General features: G+C 61.3%; 2 protein-coding genes across 2 annotated transcripts; one reads left to right on the top strand and one right to left on the bottom strand.

Moving 5' to 3' along the window:
• Positions 1-3,366: 3,366 nt before the first annotated feature.
• Positions 3,367-7,678, top strand: UBE2L6 (ubiquitin conjugating enzyme E2 L6). The gene is made up of 4 exons (XM_026661036.2): positions 3,367-3,467; positions 6,047-6,142; positions 6,308-6,494; positions 6,835-7,678. The coding sequence occupies exons 1-4, from the start codon at positions 3,441-3,443 to the stop codon at positions 6,987-6,989; spliced, it is 465 nt and encodes a 154-aa protein (XP_026516821.1). The 5' UTR covers positions 3,367-3,440; the 3' UTR covers positions 6,990-7,678.
• A 2,490-nt stretch (positions 7,679-10,168) lies between these two features.
• On the bottom strand, positions 10,169-13,760 carry SMTNL1 (smoothelin like 1). Its single transcript, XM_029913824.1, has 7 exons — positions 13,622-13,760; positions 13,125-13,281; positions 12,864-12,909; positions 12,442-12,609; positions 11,923-12,025; positions 11,087-11,238; positions 10,169-10,360 (listed from the first exon to the last, which is right to left on the bottom strand). The coding sequence occupies exons 1-7, from the start codon at positions 13,667-13,669 to the stop codon at positions 10,216-10,218; spliced, it is 819 nt and encodes a 272-aa protein (XP_029769684.1). The 5' UTR covers positions 13,670-13,760; the 3' UTR covers positions 10,169-10,215.
• Between the last annotated feature and the right edge of the window lie 45 nt (positions 13,761-13,805).

Here is a 13,805-nt window from a genome sequence, read left to right as displayed (position 1 = left end):
AGGAGGCTCCTTCAGGAGCAGTTTACCAAGGGTTAATATCTGAGTAGTTTGATTGGATATCTAAGTCACGTGATGTTATGGTTTTGGCTCCCACTGGTGTGTGTGTATTACAACTGAGAAACTGCTGCCCATGTGAGATCAGCAACAGTTGCTGAAAATCCACTGTTACCGGCACAAAATTCTCTGTTCCTCACACACTCTAGGGCACCCACCCTTTCCCAGTTCCTAAGGCTCCAGGTGAAAAGCACCTAACTTTACCTCTCCGTGGGCTCTGGGCTCTACTCCTCCGTGGGCTCCGGGGAAACACCCTTTCCCTGTGGACTCAAGAGCTTAATCTTTTGCAGGTTTACGGGATCTTTTACCAGTAATATACTACATAACCTCTATTTATTAACAATCACCAAAACCAGACTGCACACGCTACACATACAGTGCTCACCACTCCCAATAAGACACATGAACTTTTCTTGATGGCCAGTCAAGATCAGGTCCATCTGGGGGACTCCAGGTTCTGTACGGTGTCATTGGCAGAGAGTTGAGGTCTGGCAGCTCTGATCTTTGGGGCTGTCCTGGAGTTGGTTCCCAAATAACTTCCTTTGGGACCCCAGTTTATATAGTGAAATTTGAATCCTTTTTAGCTATACCTTAACCAATCATTATATTAAAATTTTACTAACCAATCCTAACATAGTGTAACAAAATTCTTTAACCAATCCTACCCCATCACCTTAATTAATTTACGCCTAGCAAAATTAATTATGTAACAGACAGAAAAGAACCAGACAGAGACCATACAGATAAACAATAGGGAAGTGGGGACCATAATGACAAAACAATAAAGAAATGAGGATTTCACAACCACAACTATTGATAAGCAAATCGAGGGATGTGATCATTCCCCTCTATTCGGCATTGGTGAGGCTTCATCTGGAGTACTGTGTCCAGTTTTGCGCCCCACACTACAAGGATGTGGAAAAATTGGAAAGAGTCCAGCGGAGGGCAACAAAAATGATTAGGGGGCTGGAGCACATGACTTATGAGGAGAAGCTGAGGGAACTGGGATTGTTTAGTCTGCAGAAGAGAAGAGTGAGGGGGGATTTGATAGCAGACTTCAGTTACGTGAAGGGGGGTTCCAAAGAGGATGGAGCTCGGCTGTTCTCAGTGGTGGCAGATGACAGAACAAGGAGTGTGGTGGGGGCGGTTTAGGTTGGATATTAGGAAAAAAAATTTCACTAGGAGGGTGGTGAAGCACTGGAATGGGTTACCTAGGGAGGTGGTGCAATCTCCTTCCTTAGAGGTTTTTAAGGTCAGGCTTGACAAAGCCCTGGCTGGGATGATTTAGTTGGGGATTGGTCCTGCTTTGAGCCGGGGGTTGGACTAGATGACCTCCTGAGGTCCCTTCCAACCCTGATTTCTTGCCAGACAGAATGCTATCAAACTAAGTTTTCTTTAGCCAGCTTAAGATCGGTTTCTTTATCTGGTGAGAGTGGGTCTCCTTCTTAACCGCCTGATATTACATTGTTTTAATGTAATTTAGATGGAATGTGAGGATGTGACTTCCTGCTTCTCAGCTAACGGCTTCTGCTCCGCTGCTCTTTTAATTTGGCTGTAGACGAAGGCTTTAGGCCTTACAATAGAGCTGCAGACAATGGCCTTATCCTTACACCACCACCCTGTCTTACAATAAACTCCTTCACTTGCTGGCTCCCCAGCTAACCCCTGCTACGCAGCCCATTGCTTCTTGGCTTCACTTTCCACTGTTGTACGTTGTTTCTATTCTGGTAGTCCCAAAGGCCCCAATGGGAGCTGCGGAGATGATTCCAGGAGACTCACGGTGAAACTAGGGTGATCAGGTGTCCGGTTTTCGACCCTGGCGGTTCCAGTCAGCACCACCAACCGGGCTGTTAAAAGTCCATTTGGCGGTGCTGCAGGGCTAAGGCAGACTAGTCCCTACCTGTCCTGGCTGGCACCGCGCTGCACCTGGAAGTGGCCAGGAGGTCTGGTCCTCAGGGTGGTGGCCACGGGGCTCCGTGCGTTGCCCCTGCCCCAAGCACCATCTCCACACTCCCTTTGTCGAGGAACCAGCCAATGGGAGCTGGGGGAGACAGTGCCTGGGGGCAAGAGCCGCGCGTGCAGCCTCCTGGCCCCCCCGCCTAGGAGGCAGACTTGTTTGGCTGCTTCCAGGGCGTGCGCGGTGCCAGGACAGGCAGGCAGCCTGCCTTAGCCCCTCCCTCCCCCCCCCGCTGCACCATTGACCGGGAGCTGCCCAAGGTAAGCCCGTGCCCCAACCCTGAGCCCCCCGCAAACCTGGAGTACGCTCCTGCACCCCAAACTCCTCATCCCTGGCCCCACCCCAGATCCTGCACCCCAAGCCCAGAGCCCGTATCCCCTCCTACACCCCTACCCCCTGCTTCAACCTGCAGCCCCCTACCGCACTCCAAATCCTTAGGCTCCACCCCCCATCCTGGAGCCCCCTCCTGCACCCCAACCCCCTCATCTCCAGTCCCACCCCCTCCTGCACCAGCCCAGTGAAAGTGAGTGAGGGTGAGGGAGAGTGAGCCACTGAGAGAGGGGGGAATATAATGAGCCAGGGCTCGGGGAAGAGGCAGGGCTAGACAAACTTTTTGGCCCTAGGGCCACATCAGATACAGAAATTGTATGGAGGACTGGGTAGGGAAGGCTGGGGGACGCTATGCCTCCCCAAACAGCGAGGCATGGCCTGGCCCCTATCCAGCCCCCTGGAACCTCCAACCCCATCCAACTCCCCCCCTGCTCCCCACTCCTGACCACCCCCGGGATCCCCGCCCCTATCCAATCTCCTCTGCTCCCCACCCCCTGATCACCCCTCCTGGGGTCCCCTATCCAACCCCCCTGCTCTCCCCGCCCCACGTTACCTGTGGGGTGGGGAAAAGGGGGGCTCAGTCCTTTCCTGTGCGTTTCCCCTGCTCGTTTGGCTGCTCTCCCTGGCAGTCGGGCAGGGCTCGCTCCCTGTCTGGGCTTGGCTGCTGGGGACAGGGGCCAAGCACGCTGGGGGCGGAGGGGGGCCCTGGCTTGCTCTGCCCCTGTCCCCGGCAGCAGGGGCCAGGCCCCTTGACCGCCCCCCTGCAGCCCCCCTGCTCCTTGCCCCCCCCCCTCGGAGCTGCGAGGGAGGGGAGCAGACGGGGCGGGGCCAGGCGCCGCCGGGGAGTCGGGTTGGCTCCTCCGCAAGCCTGTCCTGACCCCGCCCCCGGCAGAGGGAAGGGACCCGCGGGCCGGCGCTTGCCCCGCCCCTGCGATCCCCGAGGAGGCGGGGCAGAGGCAGCGTTCTAGCCCCGCCCCCTCTGTGCTCGGGGGCGGACCGCTGGTGCACGGGCCCGGGGGCGGCTCCGCTCTAGCCACCGCCCCCCCCGCAGACTCGCTGCTCCGCGCTGAGCCGGCCGGGCTGGGCGCGGGCCGGGAAGATGGCGGCGAGCAGGAGAGTGGGCAAGGTGCGGGGGCCGGGCCGGGGCTCTGGCCCTCTCAGCCCCACCGGGCTGATCGCACCGGCCCGGGGGGGCTGGGAGGAAACAGGGTGGGGGGATGGGTGAGTTGGGGGGCAGGGAGTGATGGGGGGGGGACTGAGGATGATGGCGGGACCGCGCTGGGGGAGTTGGGGGGCTGAGTGAGTTGGGGGGCTGGGGGTGAGTTGGGGAGGCGGGGTGAGTTGGGGGGCTGGGGGAGGCGGGGTGGGAGGCTGAGTGAGTTGGGGGCTGGGGGTGAGTTGGGGAGGCTGAGTGAGTTGGGGGCTGGGGGGAGGCTGAGTGAGTTGGGGGCTGGGGGGAGGCTGTGTGGGGGGCTGGGTGGGGTGGGGGGGCTGGTTGTGGGGTACAAGGTAAGGCTGTGGTGGGAGCTCTGCATTACTTTCACTTTTGTTTGGGTGCTCCTGGCTAGCCAGGGGGGTGCTGGACCCACCCTAGGTCTCTGATGGCCACCCCATGGGATGGGGGGCACTTCCGGTCCCACTGTGGCTCCAAACGCCCCCTGCAATGAGGTTAACCCCTTCCTGTGTCATCCCCCCCGCATCCCATCACACCTGCCCCTGCCCTTTGCTTGTCATGTGCCTGGAGCCGGATCAAAGGTGCAGCTGTGATCCCTGTGCAAGGGGGGTGGCGGGGTTGTCTCCAGCTCTGGTCAGCATCTGTCTGGACCAGATGGGAATAAAACCCAGATTGAAAAAAAACCGACTTGTAACGTATCAAAATCATGCTGGTGGGGGTGGGGTGGCTGGACTGACCTACAGAAAAATGTGGGGCCCTGGATTCCCCTTAGGGCGAGGTGATGGGGGCTGGCACAGAAGTTCACCCTTTGTGCCCTGGCCAACTTCAGACAAATGCCCCACGCTGGCCCTGGTGGTGCCGGCTTTATAAAGGATCCAGGCCAGATTGCCATGGAGGGGGAGCTGTGCAGGGATGGGGGAGGAGGGGGTTCGGGACCAAAGCGGGGATGAAGCAGGAGGAAAGGAAGCAGTTAATTTTAGGAGCAATGTCTAGTGCCAGAACCAGGCAGGTGCTTTCACTTTCTATAGCTGCTGCCTTGGAAAGTCCCTGGCTGGTTTCTCGGAAACCAAAGGTGCAGGGTGAGGATGGATGCGGGCTGAGCTGACGGAGTGGACTCTCTCCTCTGGAGTGACCTGATCTGGGAGACAGCCCGCCTCTTGCGGGCACGGGGAGGGGAGCCCTAGAGTAGGGTGAGGTGGGGGGACTGGGAGTGGGGTTGCCCCACTAGGGGAGGGGAGTTGCTAGCAGCAGCAGGCTCTGTTGTTTATTTGCCTTTGGGAGCAGGAAGTGAGTTTGCCCCGCCCTCCAGTTTCAATGCGTTTCTGAGAAATGTGCCTGATCCTGGGCCAGCTGCAGAGATGGGCAGAGCCCAGCTCAGCCCCTGGTGGCTGTGGCCCTGTTGTGGGGCGAGGGAGGGTGTCTCGCAGTGGTGCCAGTTGCGGAGGCTTCAGGGGATGGGCGAACGCCGCCCCAGGGTGTTTGCATTTGCTCCGTACGCCCCGGAGCCGGGGGGCCATCGCCGACCACTTATAAGCAGTGGTCCCGTACTAAATCAGTGCAGCTGCTGCCGGAGCAGTGCTCATATTTGCCCCGATTGCCCCTCCGTCCTGACGGGAGGGTGGCCAGGTCACGTTTCAGCACCTGGTGCACAGGGTCACAGTACCAGTCAGATTTGGCCTGGCTGCCCCTCCGTCCAAAGGCTGTGGTTCCCGTTGGCTGTGGTTCCCGGCCAATGGGAGCTGCGGAGTCAGCGCGGGGCGTGGGGACAGCACGCGGAGTTTCCCTGATCACCCCTGTGCCTAGGGGCCACAGGGGCATGCTTCCGGTTGCTGCGCAGAGCCGACCAGACTTTTAACAGCCTGGCAATCCTCCCCCCTCAGGGGGGCACTGAGGCGCCGGGCTTCCGGCCCACGGTGTGGAGACTTGCGCTGGGCTGGAGGTTCCCCACCCCTGAGTTAGACCCTGAGCATGCGAGCAGGATCCAGCCTGCCAAGCACCTCTGAGAGAGAATGGTAGATGCCCGACCGCCTGATGTCACATCTCCAGCTGTGGCCATCCCTGATGCTTCAAAGGAGAGAAAAAACCCTTCCAGAATACATAGAGAGAAATCCCTTCCTGACCCCTGCGGGTGGCTGTGGCTGAAACCCTGAAGCATCAGGAACACAGGACATAAACCGGAACTGAGCCCCAGGGCTGCTGAACCCGGTCCTTACCATCACAAGCAGCCTTGTCATACAACTGCACTTATACATTTACCCAGTGGAGGGGGTGACAAGCAGGTTCCTGGTGTGTGTGTGTCAGGAACTGGAATTCTCCCCCCTCCCGCCCCCCAAGAAAGATCTGAATTGGTGCCACTGGTGGTTTGGTTTGTGCTGCTACAATGGGGGTGGATGGGGCTTGCTGGGGAAATGGGAGTCTGAGGCCTATTGGGGTGGCAATTTTAGGGAGCAGAAGGCTGGGGCCAATTGGGGGGCAGCTCTGATGTGGGGGCGGTGCATGGTCACTGATGGCTCGGCTCTGTCCTACTGCAGGAGCTGGATGACTTGAAGAGGTCTGGGTCCCGCTGCTTAAAGGACGTTGAGGTGGACGACACCAATGTTCTCCTGTGGAAAGGGCTCCTGGTACCGGTGAGTGTGGGGACTGGGAGATGGGGGGGAGGGGTGTCAGAAGGGGCTGCATGCCCCAAGGGGATCTGTGCTGGGTTCAGATGGGGGGAGCCCCCAGTACTCCCCAGGGATCAGTGTTTGCTGGCTCTATAGCTTCCTGCCCTCTCTCTCCTGCCCTATGACTAGGACAATCCTCCCTACAACAAAGGCGCTTTCCGAATCGAGATCAGCTTCCCAGCCGAGTACCCCTTCAAGCCCCCCAAGGTCACCTTCAAAACTAAGATCTACCACCCCAACGTGGACGAGAAGGGGCAAGTCTGCCTGCCAATCATCAGCGCTGAGAACTGGAAACCCGCCACCAAGACGGATCAAGGTACATGCCCCCCTGCCGCACGTACACGCCTCCAGGGAGCTAGTGGGGATGTTGCCCAGAAGCGCTGGGCCTGTGGAGTCTGGGGGGTTACAAGGGTGGCAGTGATGTGGCTGCAGGGGTGAGTGAGGATGGCGGCATGCGGCAGTTTGTGTGCCAGGACCAGTGCGGGTGGGTGAGGCTGGTATTCTGTGGGGTAGGTGGCAATGCCAGGGGGCAGCATGGGTGGGTGAGGCTGGTACCCTCTGGGGTGGCTGGGGGTGCTGGGGCCAGTGTGGGGGAGCAGGCACAATCTGCCCTGCTCCGTGCCGTGCTGACCCCCCCCCCCCGCCCCTCTGTGCAGTGATCCAGGCCCTGATCGCGCTGGTGAACGAGCCCGAGCCGGGCCACCCGCTGCGTGCCGACCTGGCCGAGGAATTCACCCGCGACTACAAGAGGTTCCTGCGCAACGCCGAGGATCACACCCGCAAATTCAGCGAGAAGCGGCCCTGCGAGTGACCCTGCTCCTGCTCTGGCATCCCCTGCCGGCTCCTGGTGGGGAAGACTCGCTGTCCCAGGCAGGGGTGGGGCCTATGCACTCAGTGGGTGAAGTCTAGTGAGTGGGTGGGGCCAAGGTGGCCCCTCCCACCATTGCATGCTGTCATGGCGATGCACCCCATGGAATTCTGGGGCATATGCCCCACCCCTGCCCGGACTAAGGGGGGACCCAGCACCTCATGGTAACACTGTTGTCACTTGTTGGAGCCCTTCAACCAAGAGGGGGCACTGAAGCCCTGGGGGGGTTTGAAGTTGGGTATGTGGGCTTTCCCCTTCCCTTCATTGATTGACTCCTTTGCTCACCTCGTCTTCACTGGGGGGTCCCCAGGCCTCCAGGAGTGGTCGGGCCGAAGGCCGCTCCCTGGGCACTGAGCTTTATGCCATGAACCCCATTGCCACTGTTGATCTTGTTTTGGTTTGTTGCCTGGCACTTTAAAACCTCAGCTGCAAAGACTGGAGGCGGGAGAGAGCAGCCCCAAATGCCTTCCCTGCACCCAGCCCATGCAGACAGGAAGTGATGCCTGCAGCTGGGCAGGTGATTGGGGCTGTGTGCGGGGGAGGGGAGGGGGGTATCAGGCTGGAGGGTGATTCTGGGTTGTAATAGTGTGATGAGAAATGTTTTTTAAAATAGCCCCTTTGTTTGTCGGTGGGTGGGGGGGTTGTGTGTGTGTGTGTGTGTGAAATAACTTCCTTTTTCTGGTCAATAAAAATGAACCGTGATCCCTCTGCTCCCATGTGCTGATCCCCCCCTCGGATGATTTCCCAGGCAGCTGCCTTCCCTGCCCCAACGTGGTGTGGGGCCATTCCCTGGGGACCTCGGAATATCTCTAGACTCTTTCTCTTTGAGGTGGGATTGGAGCAGATGCCCTGAGGATGAACCATTCTGATCTCTCTCCTCCGCCCCACCCCCTGCTCTGCACTGGAGGGGAAGGGCTCTGGGTCCTGTCCCAGCTCCCTGAGCCAGCCTGTTCCCATGGAGCCGGGTGCTGTTCCTAGCCAGCTCCCCCCAGCCCTCCCTCCCGTTCTCCCCCGTTACCACGGGCTGGCTTGAGGGTCAGACCATGGAGTTGCCCAGCTGAGAGCTGCCAAAGCCATATGTGTGACCCTATAGGGCCCCCCCGGACAGCGCGGGGGGGGGGGGGAAGCTGCATTCCCAGGGTACATAAAACTGAGGTCTTTGTGCCCATTAAAAATCCCACAGGCGGGTGTGTCAGAGCCCCTGCCAGCTTGAGTGATCACACCCTGCCTCTCTCTCTCCTCCCTTGGTATGGTCCACTCCACTTCCTGTCCTAACCGCAAGTCACCTCAGGGCCAGCTCAGATGGCCCTTGAGCAGCTGCTGCCTGGTGCCCTGGACCTGGAGGAAGTGACTGCTGTTGGTGCCGTCACCCGTCTGCACCATCCATGATCTAGAGCTAGCAAGACTTTGCCACCAGAGGGCAGCACAGAGCTACGAGGGCTGTAGTTACGGGCTGGAAGGGGGCGGGGATCTGTGCTCAAGCCTATGACTTCCAGGCCCGCTGCGGGATCTGGCAGCTTGGCAGAGCTGAGTCAAGGCCCAGAGCAGAAGCCTGCATTTGGACAAGGCCCTTCAGAGCTTGGAAGATCATTGGCACCCAGCTGGGTGTCACATTGGCACCAGCAGCAAGGCAGCCCTGGGTCACTGTCACTTGGAGCTGGGCAGCTGCTGTGGGGGTAGCCCTGAGTGTGGGCGCTTGGTTCTAATGGACCCTGGACGTGCCAGGAGAACCACCCCTGCTGTGGCCAGCCAAAGACGCGTTCCAGGCGCCCGCTGCCAGCTTGGATCCACGAGGAATGCTGGCCCCAGCCCTATGGTGAAACGTGCTCATCTGGCGTTGGCGGGGAGCAGAGGCGACTTCCTGCTGCTGCTGGGCATCGCTCCTGTCTGGGCTGCAGCCACAGCCACATCTGTTGCGCCCTGGCCGAGGAATGTGGCCGGCGCTGATGGAGCCCTCGACCTACCCGAGCTAACCACAAGAAACCGCCCGGCGTCTGCCTGAGCTTGGAGCAGTTCTGCTTTACTGGATCTGCCAGGGACTCGTGTGCACACGTGAGCCGTGGGCTGGGAAGGGGGCAGGCAGGAGATGGCTGTGGACGGTTACCAGCGGAGGAGATGCCACGTTGGGGGAGAGCTCCAGGACAGACCTGTTGGGAGAGGGGGAGCAGGTGTTGTGGGGGTCGAATGCCTGGGGGGGCGGGGGGCCTTGCTTCAGGAACTCTGCCTTGGAGGGGTCCCTGCCAGCTACCACACACCCCAGTGAGGCGTTGGTGGCACCTGTTGGAAGCTCGCTCAGCCTCAGCCAAGGACTCCGGGGGCTGGGAGAGCGGGCAGGGGCGAGGACCGGTATCCTGCCCGTAGCTGGTCTGCCGAGCAGTGGGCTCCACCGCTGATCGGTGGGCATGAGGCAGAACCAGGCTTGGCGGGGAGGGGCTCTGTTGAAAAGAGGCCACTGGAAAGAATCTGTTATGACACCCCCCATGCCTTCTTCCTTACCTCGGGCAGGGGAGAGAAGATGCCCCTGGAGCTGCCCTGCCCTGCTGGACCCCCCCACCCCAGGCCTCATGGAGGGGACTGCCACAGGGGCGGTGCTCAGGAGGTTGGGGGAGGGAGGGGATAGCTCCTCCCCATCATGCTCTGGGGTGGGGGTGGGGCAAGGCTTTTCTCCAAAGCAGGAAACCCCCTCCCCACCCATGCCCATTTCTGCCCTGCCCCCATGGGAGTGTTCAGACATAGGCGCCCAGTTCAGCCAGGCACTGGGCTAGGCTGACTGGGGCGGGGATGGAGGTGCCCCATCCGGCATGGGCCAGCAGAGAGAACACCCCCCCCCCGTGATTTGAAAGGGGCCATGGTGATGTCCTGGTGGGGTTGAACTCTGGGCCTTGGTGAAGGTTCTGAAGGGGCCGAGGTGGGCGCAGCACCCCATCCCCGATGGCTAGCTCAATCTGCCCCTCTGGGAGGAGGTGATGCCCAGGCACTGAGACGTCCCTTGCTCCCATGTGAGCAGTGAGAGGGAGGATGGAACGTATAGAGTGCTCCCATTCCCGGCAGCACCCCCTGCTGTTCCTCACCCATGCCCCCGTGTGCCAGGCTGAATGTCTGGGCGGCCCATCCTCACCCACATCGCCTGGCGCGCTCTCTGCTTCCCTGGCCAGCTGCTCCCCCCACCTCATTTCTTCTTGGTCTTCACCAGCCCCTTGTCCACCAGGCTGCGGTACAGCTCCTGGACGTAGGTGTAGACGCACTTGGAGTCCGGGACGCTCATGCGCACCATGTCCTCCACCTCCAGCAGTGGGGCGCAATCGGCATGCTGCCTGCGGGGCGAGAGACCAGGGGTCAGCACAGCAGCGCTGCCTTCGGCCAGGGCGCTCGACTCGGCCCCGGGGCCCTTGGTTTGCTCTGTGTGTCCCCTGGGCATGGCTGTCCCACTGGCCTCCCCTCCCTCCTGTCCCAAGCCATGGCCCCTCTGCAAACCAGGCAGTGTTTGATGCCAGTGGGCAAAGAGGAAGTGGCCCAGGATGTGCCTGTCGTGAAGGGAGGGGACCGCGGAGCTAGTGCCCTAGAGAAGGGCTTGGTGTCCAGTCCAGGCTAAAGGGTGCATCCCTGGAGCTGCTTCCAGGCCTGTCCCAGCAGGACGGGGCCCTGGCCTGGTTGGGTTTGGCTGCGGGGCTGGGCCCGCGCTGTCAGGGTCACTGAGCTCTGGGCTCAGGGAGTTCGGGGACGAGGGCAGAGCTCCCAGGAGCCACAGGGTGGCCAAGCTAACAGCCTCAATTATTGGATGCAGCACCCAGCCGGGCTCCTACACTAGCTGACATAGGGTGGGCTGCTACACCCAAGCCCACCTGGCGTCACAGCACCTGCTGCTGGGGAGGGTGGGGCTGGGCAGTGCAGGCTCCTCTCCCTCCCTGGTGTCACAGCCCCACCCCTACTGGGCAACCGCAGATTCCTACTCTGCCTCCAAGCCCCATGTCGGCTGTGTGGCAGAGGCCCTTCCCCAGGTGGGGCTGGCTGCCTGGGCATTGGGGGTGGGGTGCACTCACTCAGCAGTGGCAAAAGCCAGGGCAAAGTTCTCCCTGCGGTTGGCCGGGTCGAGGGCTGCGTAGTCGAAGGCATCAGGGAAGAACTTGTGGATGAGGGCGCAGAAGGCCAAGCCGCTGCTCCAGCTGGAGGAGAAGTTCTGGATGTCCACGTGCTGGCAGCCAGGCAGCAGAGCAGGGGCACAGGGAGGGAGAGCCAATCAGCCCCATGAGCACTGGGTGGGTCTTCCCTCCCCCCCGCAGCCGCTTTGTGGGCACTGCAAGGTCTGGGGGTGCCCGCCCTCGTGGGCTGCCCACCCCTCCCATGCACTAGGAAGAGAGGCTGGGGCAGAAAGCTGGTGGCTATGTTCTCTGGCCGTCTCCACAGTGGATGGGTGGCAGCGCTGTGCCCAGCATGGCGGAGGCCTGCCTGGTGTAGGGGGAAACTCTCCATGTTGTAGTCAGCACTTGTGACCCAGGGCCTTGGGGCAGAGCTGCTCACCCGGGGATGGTAGAACCCCCCCCCCCCATGCTGTACCCCTTGGGCCAGCCGCCTGCCCCAATGCTTCCCAGCGGCTATCCCAGCTGCCTCCTCTTCCATCTTTCTCCCCTGGGCCAGGTCTAGTCACCCCCACGAAGATCCGGGTGGCAGTGTGCCCGGCTGGGTGTGCCCCTGCTGAGTTATGAGCATGGCAGGCACCCTTGGGCCCCTGCCCCTTCCATCTGACATCCCTCAATCCCCACGGTCATTGCGGGAGTGGGGGGGCTAGTGTCTACCCTCCCCGCTACTAGGGCCTGTTGTGTGTCCGAGGGGAGGAGGCTGCAGGCCAGGCACCACCTCACCCTTGCCAGCCTCTCACCTCATAGCCGCGCGTCTTGGCACGACACCACTCCAGCAGCATGTTCTTGATGGTGTTGGTACCTCCAGTCTTCTTGATGTTGGGGGCCGGGCCGCTGGCTGCCCTGCAGGGGGAATGGAGGGGCCGGTGTCACAGGGAGAAGGGACAATGCGCATTCTGCTGCAGAGCCCCAAAGCTGGGGCAGTGACTGGCCAGGACCCCTCCCTCCCCCATCCCTGGGCCTTCCCTCTCTGTCCCACCAGCCCCCTGAGCCTGCACGGGGCCAGGAGCTGAAGGGGTTAACCCCCATGGTACCACAAGAGCTGCCCCGAGCGCTTTGTCCGTAACGTCCAGTGGCAGGGAGTTCCACCGGTGACAAGATGCCCCTCCCTACACCCTCTTTTGGCGTGTTGCTCTTTAATGGCACTGAGCACCCCTCATTGGTTGACTGACCAGGGCCTATCCTCCAAGCTCCACCCTCTCGTGTGTAGGCCAGCCCATTCGTAGCCCCTGGGGGGAGGTTAATAGTGGATTGCGCACCCCCCAAATTTCTCCACAAGGGCCTTGCGGGACTGGGCCCTGGGTGCCAGGCGGGGTCGGGTCAACTCCCTCCGATCCAGTGCTGGTCTCTTTGGCTTCTCCTTGGGGGGCACAACTCCTTCAGGTGCAGGGCTCTGCCCGCTGTCCTGCTGGGCTGTCCCTCCAGTGCTGCAAAGAGATGGGGAATGGTTCAGAGAATGGGCCAGGAAGAGAGGGGGCGGTGTGCTGTGGGGGGTGGTAGGATCTCCCTTCCCCTGGTTGTGTGCCTTCACCTCCCTGCTTGGCACCAGGTGGCGCTGTGCTGGAGGGGCTCTCCCCACCCCCGGCTGTGTGCCTCCACCTCCCTGCTTGGCACTGGGGGGCGCTGTGCTGGGGGTAGGAGTCCCTTAACCTGGTACTGGGGCCCCCATGGGTGTTCTCACCTGGTGCTGCCACCTGGAGCGGCTTCTCGGCTTTGGGAGGCGCCTCCTGAAAGGAATTTACAAAGTTTTGACATTAAAAACAGTCACCAAAGTGGGCTCAACTGAGTATCTGAGATTGGGGGGGCTGTGCTCGGGGGGTGACCCAGTGGGAGATGGGACTGGGGGGGCTGCGCTAGGGGGCACTGTGGGGGGCTATGGTGAGGGGGTGTCCCCTCCCCATATTCCTCCCCCACCCTCATTCCCCAATTCAATTGGCCTTACCCGGCTGGGGGGCCCCAGTCTCCTTCCCAAAGGCAGCGTCCCCTGTGGGGCTGGCCAGCCCCTCGTCGGGGGAGCTGGGTGCAGGCTCACCCCACTCCTCCTCCTCGCCCCCCATCTCTGGGGACAGCGGCTCCTCTGAGGTGCTCCCATCGCGCCCCTGGGGGGGAACAAAGTCCTTTAACAGGCCCCTGCCCCCCAAATCCCAGACCCCCACTGCTGGCCCCAGCTCCTATCCTCCCCCACCATGGCCTCCCCGCCCCCCCAGGTGGGATTTGAACTCACCTCCCCTGGGGGGTTACCACTGGGGCTTGAGTCCAGCAGCCCATCCTGAGCCCTGGGAGCTGCTCCCTGCGATGGCCTGGGCATGCTTGTGCCCCCATGGCATCAGGGAGGGCACGTGGGCACCCGCAGCACCTTCCGGGCACGCTGGCTCCCTAGGGAGGTGTGTGGGGGTTTCCCTCCCCTCATTGCCCCATCTGACCCAAAGGGACACTCACCTCTCTGGCCACAGCACCGCTGGTCCTCTCAACTTCAGCCCCTTGCATCTCTGGCTCGGCCCCTCCAGCCCCGTCCTGGGGCTCAAGCCCAGACCCACCTACTGCCTCCCTCTCCTCTGCTCCAGTCCCCTGGCCCTCCTCTGCCCCAGCCCCAGAATCCCCTGCTCCACCAGCCTCACCGCCC

Source organism: Terrapene carolina, unplaced genomic scaffold, assembly GCF_002925995.2.
Source record: "Terrapene carolina triunguis isolate 2854851 unplaced genomic scaffold, T_m_triunguis-2.0 Scaffold926, whole genome shotgun sequence".
Taxonomy (NCBI): Eukaryota; Metazoa; Chordata; order Testudines; family Emydidae; genus Terrapene; species Terrapene triunguis.
Note: the sequence above shows the minus strand (reverse complement) of the source record. Positions and strands in the feature narration are given on the sequence as shown.